General features: G+C 47.5%; 4 protein-coding genes across 7 annotated transcripts in view; 3 read left to right on the top strand and 1 right to left on the bottom strand.

The window, feature by feature from the left end:
• NF1 (neurofibromin 1) overlaps nucleotides 1–18929 on the bottom strand; it is a 76461-nt gene that overhangs the window by 18800 nt on the left and 38732 nt on the right. For all 3 annotated transcript variants that reach the window (XM_077188759.1, XM_054646737.2, XM_054646738.2), the window contains 5 exons: nucleotides 2558–2990; nucleotides 1987–2327; nucleotides 1072–1274; nucleotides 612–805; nucleotides 129–269 (listed from right to left, as the gene is read on the bottom strand). In XM_077188759.1, the coding sequence (XP_077044874.1) occupies nucleotides 129–269; nucleotides 612–805; nucleotides 1072–1274; nucleotides 1987–2327; nucleotides 2558–2990 (1312 nt within the window). The remainder of the gene's footprint in view (nucleotides 1–128; nucleotides 270–611; nucleotides 806–1071; nucleotides 1275–1986; nucleotides 2328–2557; nucleotides 2991–18929) is intronic.
• EVI2A (ecotropic viral integration site 2A) lies at nucleotides 4056–7605 on the top strand. The gene is made up of 2 exons (XM_054646741.2): nucleotides 4056–4198; nucleotides 6147–7605. Exon 2 carries the CDS (start codon nucleotides 6163–6165, stop codon nucleotides 6976–6978), a length of 816 nt encoding a protein of 271 aa, XP_054502716.2. The 5' UTR covers nucleotides 4056–4198; nucleotides 6147–6162; the 3' UTR covers nucleotides 6979–7605.
• EVI2B (ecotropic viral integration site 2B) lies at nucleotides 8598–11508 on the top strand. Its single transcript, XM_054646740.2, has 2 exons — nucleotides 8598–9266; nucleotides 10233–11508. Exon 2 carries the CDS (start codon nucleotides 10264–10266, stop codon nucleotides 11083–11085), a length of 822 nt encoding a protein of 273 aa, XP_054502715.2. The 5' UTR covers nucleotides 8598–9266; nucleotides 10233–10263; the 3' UTR covers nucleotides 11086–11508.
• OMG (oligodendrocyte myelin glycoprotein) lies at nucleotides 13373–17233 on the top strand. 2 transcript variants are annotated; one of them, XM_054646739.2, is made up of 2 exons: nucleotides 13373–13611; nucleotides 14340–17233. In XM_054646739.2, exon 2 carries the CDS (start codon nucleotides 14346–14348, stop codon nucleotides 15606–15608), a length of 1263 nt encoding a protein of 420 aa, XP_054502714.2. In that variant the 5' UTR covers nucleotides 13373–13611; nucleotides 14340–14345; the 3' UTR covers nucleotides 15609–17233. The 2 variants fall into 2 exon arrangements, with proteins under 2 accessions (XP_054502714.2, XP_077044875.1); XM_077188760.1 differs by having other exon boundaries at nucleotides 13374–13611; nucleotides 14544–17233.

Below are 18929 nucleotides of genomic sequence, written 5' to 3'. Positions count from 1 at the left end.
CTTGGAATCTATTTTATCATGGCTTTTGCATTGCTGCCTGTCCTGAGTTACCAGAAAGCATCTCAGTGTCACATTAGTAAATAAGTTGAAATTCTCTAAAAGGAAAAGAAGGCAAAGAGGGAACTCACTTTGCTTGACACCAGTTTGACATTGCCAGAAGCCAGTGCTACAGCTGTGTCTGCCATCACCTCAGCTTTGATGGAGCCCAAGCCCCCCGTGGCACTGGTTTTGATGAAACTGTCCAGCACTACATCCAGGAGATCTGTTATCTGACAGAGAGAAAGAGTCAGATTAACTTTACTGTTGCACCGTGAACCACCCTTTAAACGGCAGTCATTCATTTCTTTAGCTGAAGATGCAAAACTGTCACAAACTGAACCATCCATTTCAGGGACTCGTTACCCTTTTGGCAAAAAGCCCCATGTAAATTTTAGAAGCATAAAGCTGAATTCCATTCGGTTTTACTACCAGTGATTCAGAACTAGAAACTATAATTTAGCACTATTTTTATTTCATTTTCCACTTTAAAGTATAACTCTTTATAAAATGCTGACCCAGGAAGAAGAAACCTGATCTGGAGTGTTTGTTTACAGAGGATGCAGAAGGGGTACCTGTCCCAGGCTGCCCCATATCTTGGCCTGGATGGAAGGGTACATCTGCTTCTCGTTGATGGTCATGGTGATGAGCTTGTCCAGGATGGCGGTGACGCGCTGGCGCTTGGCGTCGTCGTTGTGCTTGCAGAAGCGCACCAGGTTGGACAGCCAGGGGGTCATGTACTCCAGGCACAGGTGCTTCAGCTCAATGCCTGCAACAACACTGCTCATCACACACGGCCAGCACTGCCCCCCTTCATGAGTAACTCTTCCTTGCAGTTTTAGTGCCTAAAACAATTGCTGTCCCAGTTAACAGAGAACACTGGGCCAACAGAGGGGCTTCAAAGAGGCACGGCAAAAGGAGAGAGCAACAGAGCCAGTGAGGAAGCTCAGTGACAAAGCTAGATCTAAAATCCTTTTAGAGATTAGAATCTTTTCAAATTCATGGTTGGCACTAACCAGCACTGCAGTTACTTACTGGATTTGCTAAATCCTGAAATACACTCCTCCAAGAACTCCAAGGTGAGGTGTGGCTCGTTTGCTGCAAGAGTCTTACTGATAGATACAATAAATAGTGTGTTGTTGGCAGGAATACACAGACCTGAAGTTTCCAGTAACTGGCCCTCAATCTTTAAATTAAAGGTACAGGTTAAGGCACATAGAAGATTATAGGCAGCAGACCTGTAACAAAGCAAACAATGTGATTTGTAAGAGCTTTCTTGTACTTTTGAACGTATACATGTTATACACCACAATACTGACATTTCAAAAATCAATTCAATGCTGCTGTAGTAGAAATTACATCTAAATTCCCAAACGTTTTCCCCTGAACAGGCTACAATTTGGAGCAAAAAAGAATTTCCTTGGAGAAAGAGAAGAAATGATTCCTCCACTTGCTCTAAACAATTGCTGATAAGGTTACAGAGTATGTTTGAGGGGCTTTGTATCGGGCTTCTCAGAACACCATGGAGCTCCAGGAAATTCTAAATCCCTCCAGGTGTACCTGAGCTGCTGGGAGAGAGCTGCCCAAAGCCCAGGGGTGCCCCTGCTCAGCACCGAGCCTGGGGGGCCTGTTCTGACACAAATCACAAACTGCTCTAAGGGGTACAGCTCCCATGCTCTTAAACACGAAGCTCAACACCATGGAAATCATATGTACCAATAAACACAGAGTGCAAAGCACAACTACTGCTCCTCATAAAGAGAAATTAAGTTTCCTTCACGCCTTCACTTCCTCTGACAGTGTGTGCCCTTCTTCACTCACAGGAACTCAATCTTTATTTACTGAGAATTGCATTTGATGGAGCTGTGGTTTTTCCCAGAGCCTCTCTACCAGTGAGCAGCCCCAGGAAGGCCCCTGGGGACCAGAGGAGCAGCAGGGCAGAGCTGTTACCGCAGGCTGGGGTCGGAGCTGCCCAGGTTGAGCAGGGCGATGTTGAGCAGCGTCCCGGGCACGTCCTTGGGGCGGATCTTGGTGTGCTGGGGGATGGAGTCGGGCTGCGAGAGCTCCCAGCGCGTGCGGATGTGGATGATGGACCTGACGATGGCCTCGCACTCCTGGTGCATGAAGGTGAGCGGGGTGCCCTGGTTGGCAATGGTCAGGGTGAACTGGTTCTCGTCCACCAGGCAGATCTCCTCGATCTCAGAGGCGTAGTAGATGTCGTTGAGGAACACGGTCTGGCCCAGCACCCGCGTGCGCTCTGCCGACGTCACCTGCACCGCGGTGGAGCCAACCTGGGGACAGAACAGAAAACTGCTGCAGCACCTCTGGGTAATCTCACAGAGAAAACCCTCACACTCCTACTTTTAGGAAAGATAAATGTGTGAAATTTTGTACTTCTAATGGGGTGTACTCTAAAGCTGTGATTTCTCCTTGAGACAAGGGAGGAGAATTAAGAGACAGTAAAATCTTATTCCAATCCTTAAACAAATAGACCACTAGGAACAGCATTAAAAGCACTTACTTTAATAGAAACTTTGGTGTCTTTATGAGCCAGTTTGAGAGCATTGTGAAACACTTTCAAGTCCTCCTCCAAAGCCAAGGTAGCTGCTGGGAGTTTCTGCTGGTCGTGTTCGATGTGCTCTGCCAGCTTCCCTGGAGAGTCTATGAAAACAAGCCTTTTGCTCCCTTTCAAACCTGTCAAGAGCCTTTCATGGTATTTGGTGTATTCTCTGACCCAAGAGTTACAGTTATAAATAAAAACTGCTGCAACATTTTCATAAGCAAAGCCTGGAAAAACTACAAACCATTTAGAAAGAAAGTCTGTTTTAAAGCGATTACTGGGGCCAGCGTGTGTGAGGTCCACCACGATTTCATATGGCTTTGCATAGTATGGCTTCAGGGTCAGCAGCACGTGGTAGATCAGCAAATCCCCGTTGATCTGACCAGTCTTGAACCTGTAAGACAAGACAGACATGGCTGGGTTGTGCTTGAGGCCCACAGCACAAACCCTGAGTGCCCAGGCACACCAAGAGCACCCCCAGCCCTGCCCCTGAGCCAGACTGGCCCTTGTGACAGTGCTGCAAACACCCCTGACTGAGCACTGTGACCCCTGTGACAGCCCTGCAAACACCCCTGGGCCACAGCAGGGACACCACACCGGCCTCAGGCACTGCCTCACGCTCTGGCCACGTTCAGTGCCCAGGGTGAGGGGGCTTGGATTTAACTCAGCTTCATCCTGAAGTGCCCCCACAACCTCTGAGTGCCTCTAACTTTGTAACAGCCTTAGAGATTCAAATTGTATCTATACTTGTATGTGGAAAAATTTATTTATCTCAAGAGTCTTAATAATCAAATATCCACACCCCAACTCATTCAGAGGGTCCAGAGCCACTCCAGTTACTCTATCCTGCAGCACTCTAATGCTTGGGGGTGTTTCTAAGGATGGTCAGTCCTCTGAGGAGTACTGAGGACTTGCCTACAAAAATACCTCTTCTTAAAAACATTCACATAATTGAGAATATTTTTTCTCACTTAAAGGTTCTCTGAATGTTGAGACTGGGCAATGCATTTGCCTAAACGACATCTCCAGGGTTCACACAGCAGACTGAATTCTAGTAAGAAGAATTAATTAAAAAGAAATTCATCAGCAGCTTGTGAAATTTTAAGGTATTTTTAAATACCTGTCATTGTTCTGAGCTGTCATTAACTCAACTCTTCCAAGGCAAACAACATGCTACAAAAGAGCTGATAAATGCTCTAAGCACAGGTGTAGCTTTAAGGGTTTTGGGACACTTCTCTTGATAGCACCTGAGTGCAGGACAGCTCAGGAGACAGAACACAGAAAACTCATCTGCACAAGAGATTTTTTCCCCCCGTTACCTCCGGTGGTTCTGAGAGCTAAGTTGGGCAAGCTGGTGTTTTCCCCAACATGTCATGGTGTAGCTGTTACCAAAGGAAGTGTGTCATAGCTGTGGTTTTAGTTCCCCCCTTAGAGCCACATGTCATTGCAGTTACAGGTTTGCCTAAAAAACACCAGCACTGCCCAAATCTCCCTGCTGGACACTGATGGCTGCCTAGGAGCAAATACATGCACAAAGAAATCTTACTGTCAAAGGACTAAATATCTGAAACATCCATGTTCTGTTGACTACATCTTGGCAAGGTAAGTACACATTTTTCTTCTCCTATTTTAAGTTGTACTTCAAAGTTACTTACATTTTGTAGAAAAATATATGAAAAGGTATTTTTACAGAAATTTGAGTAATTAAAAAATAGTAACAAACTGTAGACACAGTATCTCCAAGTGAATCAGGGAAGCTGATGTACTGAATTTTTCATCATGTTAAAGGTTATTCACAGTCAGACTGAGGAATTAACAGTGACAGTCACTACTTGGCTCTGTTGTCCCTGCAGTGCAGACCTCACTGGGTACTGAGACCCTGTCAATACCCAGACACTCAGGGTTGAACTAAAAAGAAAACCAGCTCTTTAAAGATCAGCTCCTTTGCTCTTGTGGTTTCAGGAGCAGCCCTTCCCAGACGAGCCTGGTTTGTAAGAAAGCACATCTGGAGTGGGAGGCCACAATGAACACTGGGCTCAGTGCTGGGGCAGAGCTGGAGCTGCACCCTGGGCAGGGACAGGGACCCTGCAGGGCAGCTGGGCTGGCCCTGCCTGTCCTGCTCAAAACAGATGAAATGTTGAAAAACCCCCAGCTTTGCTGGCTTGCTTTCCTCTTCCTTTCAAAGTATGCTACAAGGAATCATCCAGGTGACTTCACCATACACAAACAAAAATCCTACCTGAGCTGTAGCTTATGACTGAGATGGTTTCTAGTCCAAACTGAACAAACAGGATTAAGCTCAGGATGGAGAACAATTTCATGTTATGGGTGAACTGTGAAGTTACAGACAGATCTTTTGTTGCTTCCTTGTTGAGCAAGGAGAGATCCCCTCACACACCAGGTGTATCCCTGCCTTCCCTTCACTGGCACACACCAGGACACCCTTCTCTGATGCTTCATATTTACACACACACAAATACACTTTGTCACCTTTAGAGGCAACAAACACATTTTTTCAAGAACAACCATAAAATGAACAGTGTTGCTTTATGTCACTCCCTGTAGCATTTCAATCTGCACTTTGCAGAGTGTGTAACACTAAAAGGAAACGCTTTGGTCTGTTACCAGAGCCAGAGCAAAGACCCTGGTGGCACACAGCCTTGCCCTGGGAAGGTCAGGAGAGCCTGGCCCAAGCAGCAGCACTGCCTGGGTCACTGCTTGGCTGGTTTGTCACTGCTAATTTGAGATAATTAATATTACCTTCGATCAGACCAACCCCACTCGCACATTCCTACCCTCCAGAAAAATTCAGGTACAGATTTGAATGCCACACAAATGTGAAACAGAACATATGAATGGTTCCTCTCATTTGCATGATTATCAGTGGCGTTTTACAGAAAATGTCACAATCTGCAGAATGTTTGGGAGAAAAATACAAGAAGTACATTTGTGATGAAGAGCTTTTTGTACAAAAAAGCAGAAAAACAAGAGCACAAAGATTTTCCTGGGCATTTTAAAGTACCCCAGACAGCTGTACTAGGAACTACACACAGTTCACATTGAGTTACTGCTGTCACTTACAGGAACATTTTGGGTTCAAGTTTTTCCCTTGCCCATCTGTTCCCTGCAGGGCTCCCCTGCCTGGCCCAGGGGAATTCAGGGAGGTGAGCAGCAGTCAGTGATGTGTAACCTCCACAGGGTCTCTGTGTAAAGCAGAAGTGATGACTGGGTCTAACATGGGCAGCTTCAGAGAGAAGAACTCCCCGAGTCTGCCCTGACATCATGAAGCCCCCAGCAGGAAACACTTCTCTTTTTCTCCTTGCTCCATGTTCTTTTTTGATCTTTGTAAGTTTTCTGTAACCCCAAACTGTCAGAAGTTTGAGACAATCTATTCTTTCACAATCAGGGCACTTGAACTTGCTCTCCTACATCCCCCCAAAATGAGGCCATGTATTTTTCATCAAGAATCCTGCTATTCCCTGAGAAGTCCAATCCAAATCTCTAAGAACCAGCACCTGCTAAACTAGCGCCCCAATTTGTATTTTTGCAGGGGACTCAACAGGAAGATGCAGATGAGATGTGGTAACCCAGGCCTGGCCTTTCCTGTCATGATCATCTTCTCCCTGTGGCTGCAAACGAGTGCAAACCACACAGGCTACCCCCACCTCAGAGAAGAAACCTGGAGTCCCATCAGCCAAAACCTCAGTGAGAGTCAGAACAGGACAGAAGCAAGCACAAATTCTCCTCTGAGCCTCAATTTCAGCAGCCAAACGACTCCTTCTGAAAGCACCTTGGAATCCTCCTCCTCCACAATGGCCCCAAATTCAACATCCTCCCGTGCCAAAGTACGAAGTACCCTGCCATCCTTCTCCTCCACAATGACTCCAAATTTGATTTCCCCTGCCCCAAGTGCAGGTTCCACCACAGAAGGATTAGAAAAAAGCAATAAACCCAAGAGCCCAGCGACCAAAGAAAGCTGTGAAGACAATAAGTCTCTCATACTGATTTGCTTCATAATCATTGCAGTTCTTGTGCTCATCTGCATCTCCCTGTTTCTGTCCACAGTCATAGCAGCCAACAAAATCTCCTATCTCAAAAGAGCCCAGCAGGGCAAACGCAGGCCCAGGAGCAATGGTGACCTCCTGGCCACCAACAGCCTATGGCCCACAGCAGCAGGAACGTGGCAGAGGATGCCCAAGGAGACAAGTGGAACTGAGCTGATAATGCAGGAGCTGGAATCAGGGAGGGATGCTGGGAACCAAAGGAAAACTGAGGATGAAACTACTGAGAAACTCACCAAAGCAGCAGATAATGAACAAGAAAGCAAAGAACCGTGCCAGTCACACAAACCCATCTTAACCAATTTTGTAGTTGAGATTTAATTCACACTCAGGTAAAAATTCATCTTTTGCCTTTGTTACACCATTAATGTAAAAACTTGTGTTTCAAGTAACAGCAAGAATTTTCCCCCAGGAAAGCTAAATCCAGATTTTGGAGGTTTTCCATTTATGCCAGTGGGAATGCTGCAGCCATGTGTGGATCCAGAAGGCAGTAAAACTGTGCTAAATAGCTCTCTGTAAGTAGTGTCAGGACTGGTCGTACTCCTTTGACCAGAAATCAGGGTGACAGGAGCTGAAGAGGATAAACCAAAGGACAGAATCTGCCTATGCTCAAAGCCACAGAGAGGAGCAAGGAACAGACTGTCAGTCTGATCAACACTGAACACTAAGATGCTGCACAGGCATAACCAAGTTGCTTTTCAAAGGAACCATACATTAGTCACAACTCTGATTCAACCACTAACCCAGGATCTAGTCCCTCTCAAAATGCCCTTTTGGATTTTCCATCAAGAACTTCTTAAACCAGCTTAGTTACTTTTGAAGCAGATTGTTTGGAACCATAATTATTGTGTTTCCACATGGACTATGAATAGATAAAGTTTGTAGTATTTGCTAGAATATGAGAACTTGTTCAATTTGTTATCTTCAATAAACTTGCAATATGAGTTTTTTAATTGCTTACATGATATTATTTCTCTAAGTCAAATGTTAGAAAAAACTATGACCAGGCATTTTGGAATGTTTTATTCCTGTAACATTGGCTGGCTCAGGAAAGGTCTCTGGTGACTCACTGTGCTTTCCTGCATCATGGAAACACACTCCACTTTCTCCTGACACCAAACAGAACATGCCAGGAATTCCTTTCAACCACACCAACTTTTAGTTTCTTTATTCTCAGAGACCTGAGCTTCCCACAATGCCAGGGAGGTGCCTGTGGCTGCTGTCCTGCAGCAGGGCTCTGCTCTTTTAAGGCAACGTGAGAAGCTTTCCACAGGCTGCCCCTTGGGCTGAAGAAGCTCTGTTGCACTGCGGTTACAAGTGCTGAGACTGCACAGTGCCAGAGCTCCAAACATCCTGTGCAGCTGTAACCAACAGCTGTGACACATGAGGTGATTGTACGAGTTTGAGAGGACCAGGATGACTGAATCCCCCACCCCAGTTCCACTGGAGCACCCACTGGCTTGGCTGGCAGGGCAGATACAGCAGCAGCAGGACCACAGCACTGTGGCAGCCAGGACAGAGACAGAGCTCAAAAAATTCAACTGCCAGGCTCAAAGGTGGGCTGTGCAGTGAGGAAAACAAAGCTGGAAGGAGTTTGCATGCTTAGCCTAGAACTGGGAATCAGATGTGGGGGTTGAAGAGAATGGGGAGGAGACAAAGGAATCAGAGGAGAAGCACCGGGTTAGTGTGAGTGTGGGATCAGGATGTGTGTGTGCTGCTGGAGCAGGCAGAATGTCACAGAGAGAGGCTGTGCAGTCAGAGAGCACAACAGGAAGGGCTGCAGAGCAATCTGTCAGTAGCTACTGGCAGCACACAATTGCAAAGTGCCATGAGGACACATTTGGTGTGGGTTTCTTTCCACTCCACAGCCTTTCCAGGCAAAAATGCTCACAGAGACCAAAGAGAGCAGCTTGGGTTACACTCCATGGTATGGACAGGGACAGACAGGGGAAGCAGCTGCTCAGAGCACAGCCCTTCAGCAGCAATGGCAGCTGGTCACAACACTGTCCATACAGAAGAACAGCCAAGCAAGGAGGGACAGGCTGAGAGTGAAATCAGATTTTGCCCTCTGCCTCTCATTGCGGCCACACAAGGGAGGATGTGTAAGCAGCCAGCATCCCATGACCACTTTCCATGACTCACCAAGGAACCCAGGGGTGGTTTCCCACTAATAACCCTGAGAGCACAGCAAACCCACCACTGAATTACATCAGCCACACAAATCCAGCCCAAACTTGCAGAGTTTTTGATTCCCACAGAAGAAACCATAACTATTTTATACAAAGACAGGCAAAGAGGTATTTGAGAATTTCCACATCAGCACACAGAGGTGCCTGATGTGGCAGGAGCCACAAACACCTTTTTGCAGAAGCCCAGCTCGGGGCAGAGCAGAAGTTTGCCCGTGGGACACACGATCTGATCTGAGATGGGAGCCCCGAGCTGCTGGCGCAGACGCTTCCTGCCGGCGTTGGCAACTTCCTCCCTCTCTGCACAAAGTTCTGCCTGCTAAGAACCATTTTACCCTGCCCGACTCGGAGCACACGCAGCCCTCCCGAGCCACCAGACAACAAAGGCAGACGGTGCCTGCTTCAGAGACAACAAATGTGCAGGTAAGGACCAAACTCAAGTACTGAGCCGATTTTGAGAAGAGGGGAGCAGGATAAAAACTCAATAGGATCATTTTAACCCATTCCAAATCTGTCAGAGTTTAGATCAGGATGTTCTCTAGTCATTAACTTACTGCTCATGTGTGTTTACACTGCTGCATTTAAAATTTAATTTTGTGTATTTGTAAACCCATAAAGACTCATGCATATTAATTTCCCAGAAATAGCTTCACAGGACTGGCACTATAGTAACTAATGAATTAGCTCAAATTGCATGAAAGTGACTTTAGAAGGAAAAGAGCTGGGTAGGGGATGAATTTTTATATAATTTATTTGATATGAAGACATTTAGAGAGCTGAACTCTAATCAGTACAGGGAAAAAAAAGTCTGTTTCATGCCAACAACTCAACATTTGCACAATCTGCATGCAGGAATTGATTTATAAAATACTTTACCATTAGAATGCTGTGTCATTACAGCATAAGTACTTGGAAAACTTTTAAATATTTTGCTATGCTGAACAAATGTGAGAACAGGAAATAAAAGTTTAAGAGAATTGCAAAAAGCCTTTTACTTTTGTCTCAGCTTATATCACAACAAGCCACTGCTTCACTTCTGACAATCCTGTCTGTCAATGCTGCAGAGTTTGTTCCAGGTCCATAACCAGTTACATGATAGTTAAACGTTATTTTGAAACCTTGTGAGGACTGCGCTGATGCCTTTTTCTGATAAGGTGAAAAAAGATGATAATAAGCCATTACCTTCAAACAAGCCACTTTATTAATATGATCCATAATGCTGAAAATCTGCTGTTATTTGTAAAGTCAGTGCCAAACCCACTGATCATGCAGATTGAAATGTGAAACCGTTATTTTCAGTCTGATGGTATTAACACAGAATGTCTGGTGGCAATAAAGTGCAGAAATTCAGTTTACAACTTACCATGCTCTACTTCTTCCCTGCAACAGCAGAGGACCCTTGTAAGGAGGCTGGAGGGAAATGGCCAGCAAGCAGGTGGTGCTGGCCGTGCTCTGTGGGGAGATCTGGAGCTCCCTCTGTGCAGCAGCACCTCAGCACGCTGCCAGGACTGACAGCCACCCGAGCACCGCTGCCACGGGCCCCAGGGCAGGCAAGCTCCTGCTCCACCAACTGCGAGCGACTGTGCCCGGCTTGCACCAGGCTGCCACGGAAGCCCAGGCCTTCCCAGGGGAGGAGGAGGAGGCTGGAGATGGCAGCTGGGTAGCAGCGCTGATCCTTGGCAGCATTTTGATTGGGATGGTGCTGGCAATTATCGTGATCCTGCTGTGGAAATGCTGCCTGAGGCCTCCTCAGGCCCAGTCCCACTGGGCAGGCCGCTCCCCCTTCACGGATGGGGACACCTCAGATCTCTGCATGGACTCTGACCTCGGCACCAAGCGTTCTTCAGTCTTATTTATGCTGCCTTGGAGACTGAAACAAGGCACAAACTTGCAGGAGGACCCGACTGCCTCAGAGAACCCACCCCACCACACTACCAGTACTGAGAACGGGCAGCCACCTCCGGCGGCCGCGGGCTGCTCCGGAGCCAGCCCAGCCCCAGCCCCAGAGCAGGAGCCAGCCAGCACTGCAGCTGAGTCCTGTCCTCCCCCAGAGCCTCCACCCGAGTGCTCTGACCTGCCACCACCCCCCAGCTGGCTCAGGGAACCCGCTGAGGAGCCCAGCTCAGATCCCAGCAAGCACTCAGCACTTCACTTGGAAGCAGAGGAACCACAGCCCGCACCACCTGAGCTACTGAACCAGGAGATCCATGAAACACTGCCTCAGCCAGAACACCCTTTGTAGACTGCCAAATTAATTTCCAGAATACTCTATATCTTTCTTAAACCAAGTAATTTTCAATAAAGTAAAAAAAGGAGAAGTTGACACAGGCAAGAACAGTGAGGCCCCAGCATTTCCTTGACATTTCCCTGGTGTTTCCCAACTTCGGCTTTCACAAGAGAGAACAACCTGCTTCTGCCTGAAGCAAATTTCTGACTACAAAAGAAATTGTGCCCAGTCATCACCTGCAACAAGAGATTCCAGAAGGCAGAGTACACAGCTGTGTGTGCCAGCACAGCCAGACACAGGTAACACACAAGTGGAGATGTCACAGACAGCCCAGCATCAGAGGGACTCGGCTTCGCACCCAGGTTTGCTCCACTGGGCTGCACAAGTGAATGCAACCACTTCCAGGACATTTTAATAAAGCTTTCTCAGTCAAAGACATTTTGGTCATTTAAAGCTCACCTGAATATTTGCTTAGGTACAGCATGCACTCAGTCACTAATACAAACTCATTTAGTGGTCCATGGATGCTAGATTCCCTGGAGCTCCTGGTGTCCCAATGCTTTACACGCTCCTCTCTGGGCCCTGAGTAGCAGCACAGCTCATCTCCCCCACACCAGCCTTGGCTGGGTAGTAGCAGGCTGGTACATACAGTAGATGTTTTTTTTTACCAGTATTGAATATATATATGTATAAAGAAGCTGCTAGATGCTGAAGCTAGCTTCCCATGAGAGCTCTGCAAAATGGCAGAGTTTGCAGTTCACATGAGGAGGGAATAGATTTGTGGATGGAGCACAGAACAAAGATTTGCACACAATAAACTTCAGAATTTTCAAACTAACACCAATAAAGAGTAGTACATCATCCAAATGCAATTCCAGGATGCTGTGCATACAATGGCCATAGGAAAATATATTTTCAATTTTCTGTACTGTTTACATAAGCTGTATGATTTGGTATGCCTAAAGAATAGCATTGCAATTATACAGAGACTTTTGTAAGGCTTGTTCACATGACACCCTCTTAAAATTAACAGCACTATAAACAAAACATTATAAACACTCTCTCATATTGCTTTGAGAAAATCAGATCAAGATTTCCTGTGGAAATCTGTAAAATCCTACTAGCTGAGCTATAATATACCTGACAACACAGTGATAGCCTGATCCAAGGAGCAGAAAACAGTATTTTAAAATTATGACAATATATTCTGGCAATGTAGTTCGCATTAAACTCTATTACAGGAGGAGAGGTTAACAGAAGGCAAAAAGAAGCCAAGCTAACCTGCCACTTCAAACAGAAACATGCACTGGGGTGGCAGCCTGAGCCTGCGGGGGGAGCCCAGCCGTGCGCAGGCAGCCCCGGCTGGGAGGGAGCAGCAGCAGCAGCAGCACAGCAGGGCTGGGCAGCCAGGCACCCCCTGCCCCAGCAGGTCCCTGGCAGGGCTCGGGGGAGCCGGGCACTCCCTGGCAGGGCTCGGGGGAGCCGGGCACTCCCTGCCCCAGCCGGTCCCTCCTGGCAGGGCTCGGGGCAGCCAGGCACTCCCTGCCCCAGCAGGTCCCTCCTGGCAGGGCTCTGGGCAGCCAGGCACTCCCTGGCAGGGCTCGGGGGAGCCGGGCACTCCCTGCCCCAGCAGGTCCCTGGCAGGGCTGGGCAGCCGGGCACCCCCTGCCCCAGCAGGTCCCTCCTGGCAGGGCTCGGGGGAGCCGGGCCCTCCCTGCCCCAGCCGGTCCCTCCCTGGGCTCGGGGGAGCCGGGCACTCCCTGCCCCAGCAGGTCCCTCCTGGCAGGGCTCGGGGGAGCCGGGCACTCCCTGCCCCAGCAGGTCCTTGCCAGGGCTCAGGGGAGCCGGGCACTCCCTGCCCCAGCAGGTCCCTCCTGGCAGGGCTCGGGGGAGCCGGGCACTCCCTGGCAGGGCTCGGGGGAGCTGGGCACTCCCTGCCCCAGCAGGTCCCTCCTGGCAGGGCTTGGGGGAGCCGGGCACTCCCTGCCCCAGCAGGTCCCTCCTGGCAGGGCTCGGGGGAGCCGGGCACTCCCTGCCCCAGCAGGTCCCTCCTGGCAGGGCTCGGGGGAGCCGGGCACTCCTTGGCAGGGCTCGGGGGAGCCGGGCACTCCCTGCCCCAGCAGGTCCCTCCTGGCAGGGCTCGGGGGAGCCGGGCACTCCCTGCCCCAGCAGGTCCTTGCCAGGGCTCGGGGGAGCCGGGCACTCCCTGGCAGGGCTCGGGGGAGCCGGGCACTCCCTGCCCCAGCAGGTCCCTCCTGGCAGGGCTCGGGGGAGCTGGGCACTCCCTGCCCCAGCAGGTCCCTCCTGGCAGGGCTCGGGGGAGCCGGGCACTCCCTGCCCCAGCAGGTCCCTCCTGGCAGGGCTCGGGGCCGGCTCTGCAGTGCCCACAGGATCAGGTGGTTGCGGAGCCGGGCGCAGCCGTACGATGCAGCTGAGACAAGCACAGCCCCCGGCAGCCTCTGGAGCTGCTCTCCAGAACAAGGCGACCTCTAAGCTCCAATCCATCACAGAAACGATGTGCTGATACCGCAGGACACCACGGTAAGTTTGTGCCTTTTGATTTTACTCACAAAATCCTACTACCAAATCAGAGAAGGAAACGGGAATGGAATTAGGAGCTGATGACAGATGCTTGCACCAGAAATTTGCTGCAGTGTCAGAGATTTCTTACTAACGGTAACTCGGGTTCTAAACATGTGTTTCCAGCTTTGAGATCGTAATTAACACTGTAAGGAGGAAAAAATGCTACAGTGCATGTTAGCATGAACGCTGGAATTTGGGGTTCAAGCTAAATTCCTGTGATGTATTTTAACCAATTTACTTAAGCAAACAGCATGCCTGGATGGGGGGGACTGCTACATTACTGCAGAGATTTGTGAAGATCCAGTTGACAGCCATTTTTTCATCCTCTATAAATGAGCACATTATTCCAAACATAATATAGGCTTGAAATCACTAAAAACAAGAAGCAGACATTGTATAACGTTTGGAAGAGACTTGCGTTTTCGGAAGAAAGCCCTCATTTGAGCTGGAGGGGGAAAGGGAGATGAAAAAAACAAGTCTCATTCTGCCAGACAACATGACAGGCTGAAGGGATGCTTTGTGAAGTCTCTCTTGAACAATTCTAAAAAGGACCGTACCACAAAGGGGGTTATTGATATTTTTACTTAATTTCTCCTGCAAGTGGCCATTGCCAAGACAACCCTTATACGGAGATAAAATGTATTACATGGATTTAAAGGGTGTCATTTTGGTATATTTATTTCCAGGCAACAATGGAATACCAGATATTGAATACATCTACCTGTCTGCTGGTCCTTCTGGTTTTCATACCCACTGGTTTGGGTATCTGTCCTTCTAGCTGTAAGTGCTCAGGAAACGACAGGAATGTGGACTGTTCAGGCAGAAACTTAACTGTACTGCCCCAGGGACTTCAAGACAACCTTACATATTTAAACCTGTCCTTTAACCAGTTTGTAGATCTCGATCATCAGCTAACGAGGTTCACCAATCTGAGGACCCTTGATATTTCAAATAATTGGCTCAAGAATGTTCCTGCTCATCTGCCCAAGTCCTTATGGGAATTATATGCCACAAACAACAACATTAAAGTTCTTCAGAAACTTGATACAGCTTACCAGTGGAATCTTAGAGTGCTCGATATTTCCAGGAATATGGTGGAAAGAGCTGTCCTGATCAACAACACACTGAGCAGTCTCAAGTTTCTCAATCTCAGCAGCAACAAACTTTGGACAGTTCCAACCAATATGCCCTACAACATAGAGACAGTGGATCTATCCAATAACTTCTTGTCCCAGATACTCCCAGGAACACTGGTGAGACTGCAACACCTCACAAGCCTCTACCTGCACAACAACAAGTTCTCATACATTCCTGACAAAGCCTTTGACCAGCTCTCCCAGCTGCAGGTAATAACTCTGTACAACAACCCCTGGTCGTGCAGCGATAACCAAACCATCCCTTACGTGCTGCAGTGGGTGCAGGGCACAGCTGCCCGTGTGCTGGGGGCCCCCTGTGCTGAGCAGCCCTGGGCGAGCGCCGGGTCAGCCCCGGGCCAGCCCACGGCCCTGGACTCCAGCCCCATGAGCAAAGGCACCAAGGCAGCCGACAGGGAGGCTTCTGCCACGGCGCCTGAGCCCACCAAAGTGACCAAAACACACAAACAATTGAAAGCCAAGGAAGTTCCTCCCTTGGGGACCCAAAGCCCCCCGGCTCTGTTCCCCGGCACAGACTCCCCCGACGGCCCCCAGGAGGCCGCGGCCACTCGCACAATCCTCGTCCAGGACTCCACCGAGGGCAACGCCAGCCTGGCCCCGGCCACCGGATCCTCCACCACTCCCCTGACTTTAAGCATCACCAGTGGAGTGCCAACAAACTACTCCAAGATGCCTCAAAGCACAACCGCTACCTTAAGGAAGGAGGAGGCCACGCCAGGTGTGCCCTCCCGCGCCAGCCGCTGGCAGATGGGGCTGCTCTGCCTGGCACTGCTGCACGCCCTGGCCCTGGCCATGGACTAAGGGCTTGCACCCCGTGGAAATTACTGAGGTTATTCCTGTGATAACAGCTGGAGTTAACACATCCAGCTGAAATAATGAATGAAAGAAATTCAAGGTCCTGACTCTGATCTAAAGAAAGTAACAGTTCTTAAAGACGCGCACACTAATGTCTTGATACTAAGCTGCTACTTATTTTCATATGTCTTAATTGAGTACAACTAATCTATTATTTTGTTTTTAAAAATGTGCTTATTTTGTATTTAAATTTTTCATTTTACTTGCACAGAATAAACACATCAGAATTTTAAGTACTGATTTTACGTATGATTTTGTCATTGAACAACTGGAAAAAAACAGAAGGCCTGTATCATATCTGCATTGTCTTGCTTGACTTGCCAGTGAGCAATTCCTGTAATATAGCAGCACAGATTCTTTGTAAGTTATGATGACATGCAAAAGAAAGGGAAAAAAATAAAGGAACTAAACTGAACTGTTTCACTAATCAGAAGTTATTCCTGAGCAAAATCGCTAGCATGTATATCTACGTTTGCTTCATATGTATTAGAGCATTTTAAATATGAAGAACAACAGTTTTGAATTTAGGAATTAAATATGACAATGCCATGATATCTGCTAAGAGGGTGTAAACTGAGATGGCAACATGGTCCAACTTCAGCATGGGACAGTGGTAGGGGCCAGTATCCTTCTACTCTGGCTTGACTTAGAGACTGCAGGCAAGTTATTGCTCTCTCCATATTAAAAAAAGAAAAAAAAGAAGAAAAAAACCAGATAAAAGTAGAGAAAAATGCCAGATGTTCAATGCCATGACACTGTCAAACACCAAGGAGTTATCTACCCAAATTAATGACCTGGAACTCCTTGACTTTATGTCAAGTGACATCCAGAAATGTTAATATGTTCTGCTTAAAAGAATACCACAAATCAGCCAGAACGTAGCAAACTACTATCAGTAAAATGAAATATCAGCTGATTTCTAGCACAAGTCATGTAACAAATCAATTAAGCAGTTAGCTGGTGAGCTGCCATTGAAACACTCCTGACTCTTGTGGCTCCAGAGAGAAGGAATGCAGGCCATGGCACTGAACATGCCCACATCCCTGCTTTCTAAGGGCGAGCATGGATGCTCTTCTCCTCCACATCTGCTCCGTCAGCCAGTAGAAATAGCTGCACGCATGGTTCTGTCCACTCTAGGAAAATTATTTAAATTATGGCAAAGGTACTTGATATACTACAGATGAAGTTTTGCAAACAGCATGAAATGAAAACTGAAGAACAAGTTAATTGAAAAAGTATTATCCACTTAATATTACAGATCTTATACAATGTTTTCCATTCATTCCAGGCCATTTAATTTCCAGTTATTGTAGCATGAAGGTGCTGCAAAACCCAGAAAACCTCACAACCAAGACTGGAGTCCTCTACCTGTTTCTCCTAAGGTGTCAAGGGGGGCTGTAGATCATTTACAACTACTGGTATCAGAGAAATGACAACTTTCCAATTGTGAACAGTATTTCTATAACCGGAAACGTGTTTTAATTTCTAACAGTAAATGTTACACAATGGATTTGTACAGTTATTTCATTGGCATTTAAGTAAAAATAAAGTTATGTTTGTATTGAACTGAACTAGTGACTGTGCCTCTTTTCTAATAAGCAGAGTAAAACAAATAAATAAATAGCATTGCATTATACAAACCTGTTTAAAACAGATATGTCTTATGGAGGGAAATTATGGCTATGTTAAATTGCGTTATTTAGATTCTGATCTATCTCTAACATTGTTTAGCAATAAGCTGATGAGGTGACACAACACTGTGACTATCCTTCCCCTTCCTACTCTTTAGAACTTAGAAACACTGAAGAAGTCCCTGCTGCCACACTCCTTGGACAGTCCCTGGGTCTGTCAAGTGCTGACTGTAGCATAGCACCAACCTATTTCCCATGCTCAGAACTCAGCAATTCCCAGAACTGCATCATTCTCTGGCCTCATCCCACACAGTGGGAGCAGCTGGGCTTGCAAGGCAGGACTCAAAATGAGGTGCTGTGGCTAAACTGCTTGATTTGAGGAAATTCCAGGAAATACTGCATGTGTCTTTGCTGCAGAATCAGTACAGGATGCCAAATTCTATTGCATTAAAAAACCTACAGGGAATTGACATTAAAGGCTCTGAGAATGTTTCACCCATAATGAGACAATCTGATGACCAGCAACAGGAAAACACTGCTTTCCAGAGGTTAGCTGGGACAAACTGCAAGCCTCCACCCTGAAGGACATGCTATCCAGCCTTCAAACTGCTCAGCATGCTGAGAAAAGCCTGGAAGGGGCAATGGGGCTCTGGGCTTTCCCAAAAGCAGGAGTGGGGAGCTGGATCCCAGCCCCACAGCTGGGTATGGAGTGAGCTGGACCATGGCACTCCAGGGCTCTGCTCCCTCCCAAACCCTGCCTGAGCTGCTGCAGCACCAGGGCTGCCTGCTCAGACTGCTTTCAGAAAGGCAGACTGGAATTCAGGCTTGCTGGTATTTTTCTGGAATACGAATGAGTCGATAAGGCCCGGGGAGGAGGCAGGAGGTGGGAGGCGAGCACTTGTTGCTGAGCAACTGCGCAGCCACTCTGGGCTGAGCTCGGGGCCTGGCTTTGTAAACATGCACTCGGACTCCAGAAACACAGAATAACCTATTCTCGCTGAAATTGCTATCCAAAACAATCATTCACCATTTCAGGGCAATGTTCAAAACACCCAGAAAAGCTCTGGCACACCTCTAACAGCTGGGTACTCGCTCTGCAAAGGGTAAAATTGCTGTGGGGATTGCTGCGGTCTGCAGCAATAACTCAGAGGTTTTATTCCTATTAATTAGTTTGGGATCAGCCTTAAAACCTAATGGCAGTAGTTCAGGATCAATATTCATTGATTTATGGATCATTTTTGTAACTGGATAGGGATTAAAAACAGAAGAGCACTGGCTCCAGAAGCTGGGTTGTTGCCCAGGAAACAAAATGTGAAGATAGATGACAGAAGGAATTAAATTTCACAGCACAAGGAGGACATAAACTGATCCAGATATATCAGTAAAATGACTCAACAATGCCTTAGCAACAAGATCTTCAACTATAAAAAAAAAAAAAAGAAAAAAAAACGGAGAAAAAACAACCCCAAAAAACCCCAGCCTGCTACAAGCCCTCAAACAGCCTGGCAGCTCCAACCTAAACAATTTTTCCACATTTCACACCTTGAAAACACAACACCTGTCTCAGAACCAGAAGACAAACACCACAAATCAGCTCCACTTCGCCATATCCCTGTGAGAAGAGATGATGCCAGAG

The sequence above is a fragment of the Agelaius phoeniceus genome, chromosome 20, assembly GCF_051311805.1.
Source record: "Agelaius phoeniceus isolate bAgePho1 chromosome 20, bAgePho1.hap1, whole genome shotgun sequence".
NCBI classification, from domain to species: domain Eukaryota; kingdom Metazoa; phylum Chordata; class Aves; order Passeriformes; family Icteridae; genus Agelaius; species Agelaius phoeniceus.
The sequence above is the reverse complement of the archived record's forward strand: the minus strand, read 5'-3'. Positions and strand labels throughout refer to the sequence as shown.

Bases quoted from the DNA above. Each gene is read 5' to 3' on its own strand.
- EVI2A (XM_054646741.2), top strand. From the start codon at position 6,163: ATGCAGATGAGATGTGGTAACCCAGGCCTGGCCTTTCCTGTCATGATC.
- OMG (XM_054646739.2), top strand. From the start codon at position 14,346: ATGGAATACCAGATATTGAATACATCTACCTGTCTGCTGGTCCTTCTG.
- EVI2B (XM_054646740.2), top strand. From the start codon at position 10,264: ATGGCCAGCAAGCAGGTGGTGCTGGCCGTGCTCTGTGGGGAGATCTGG.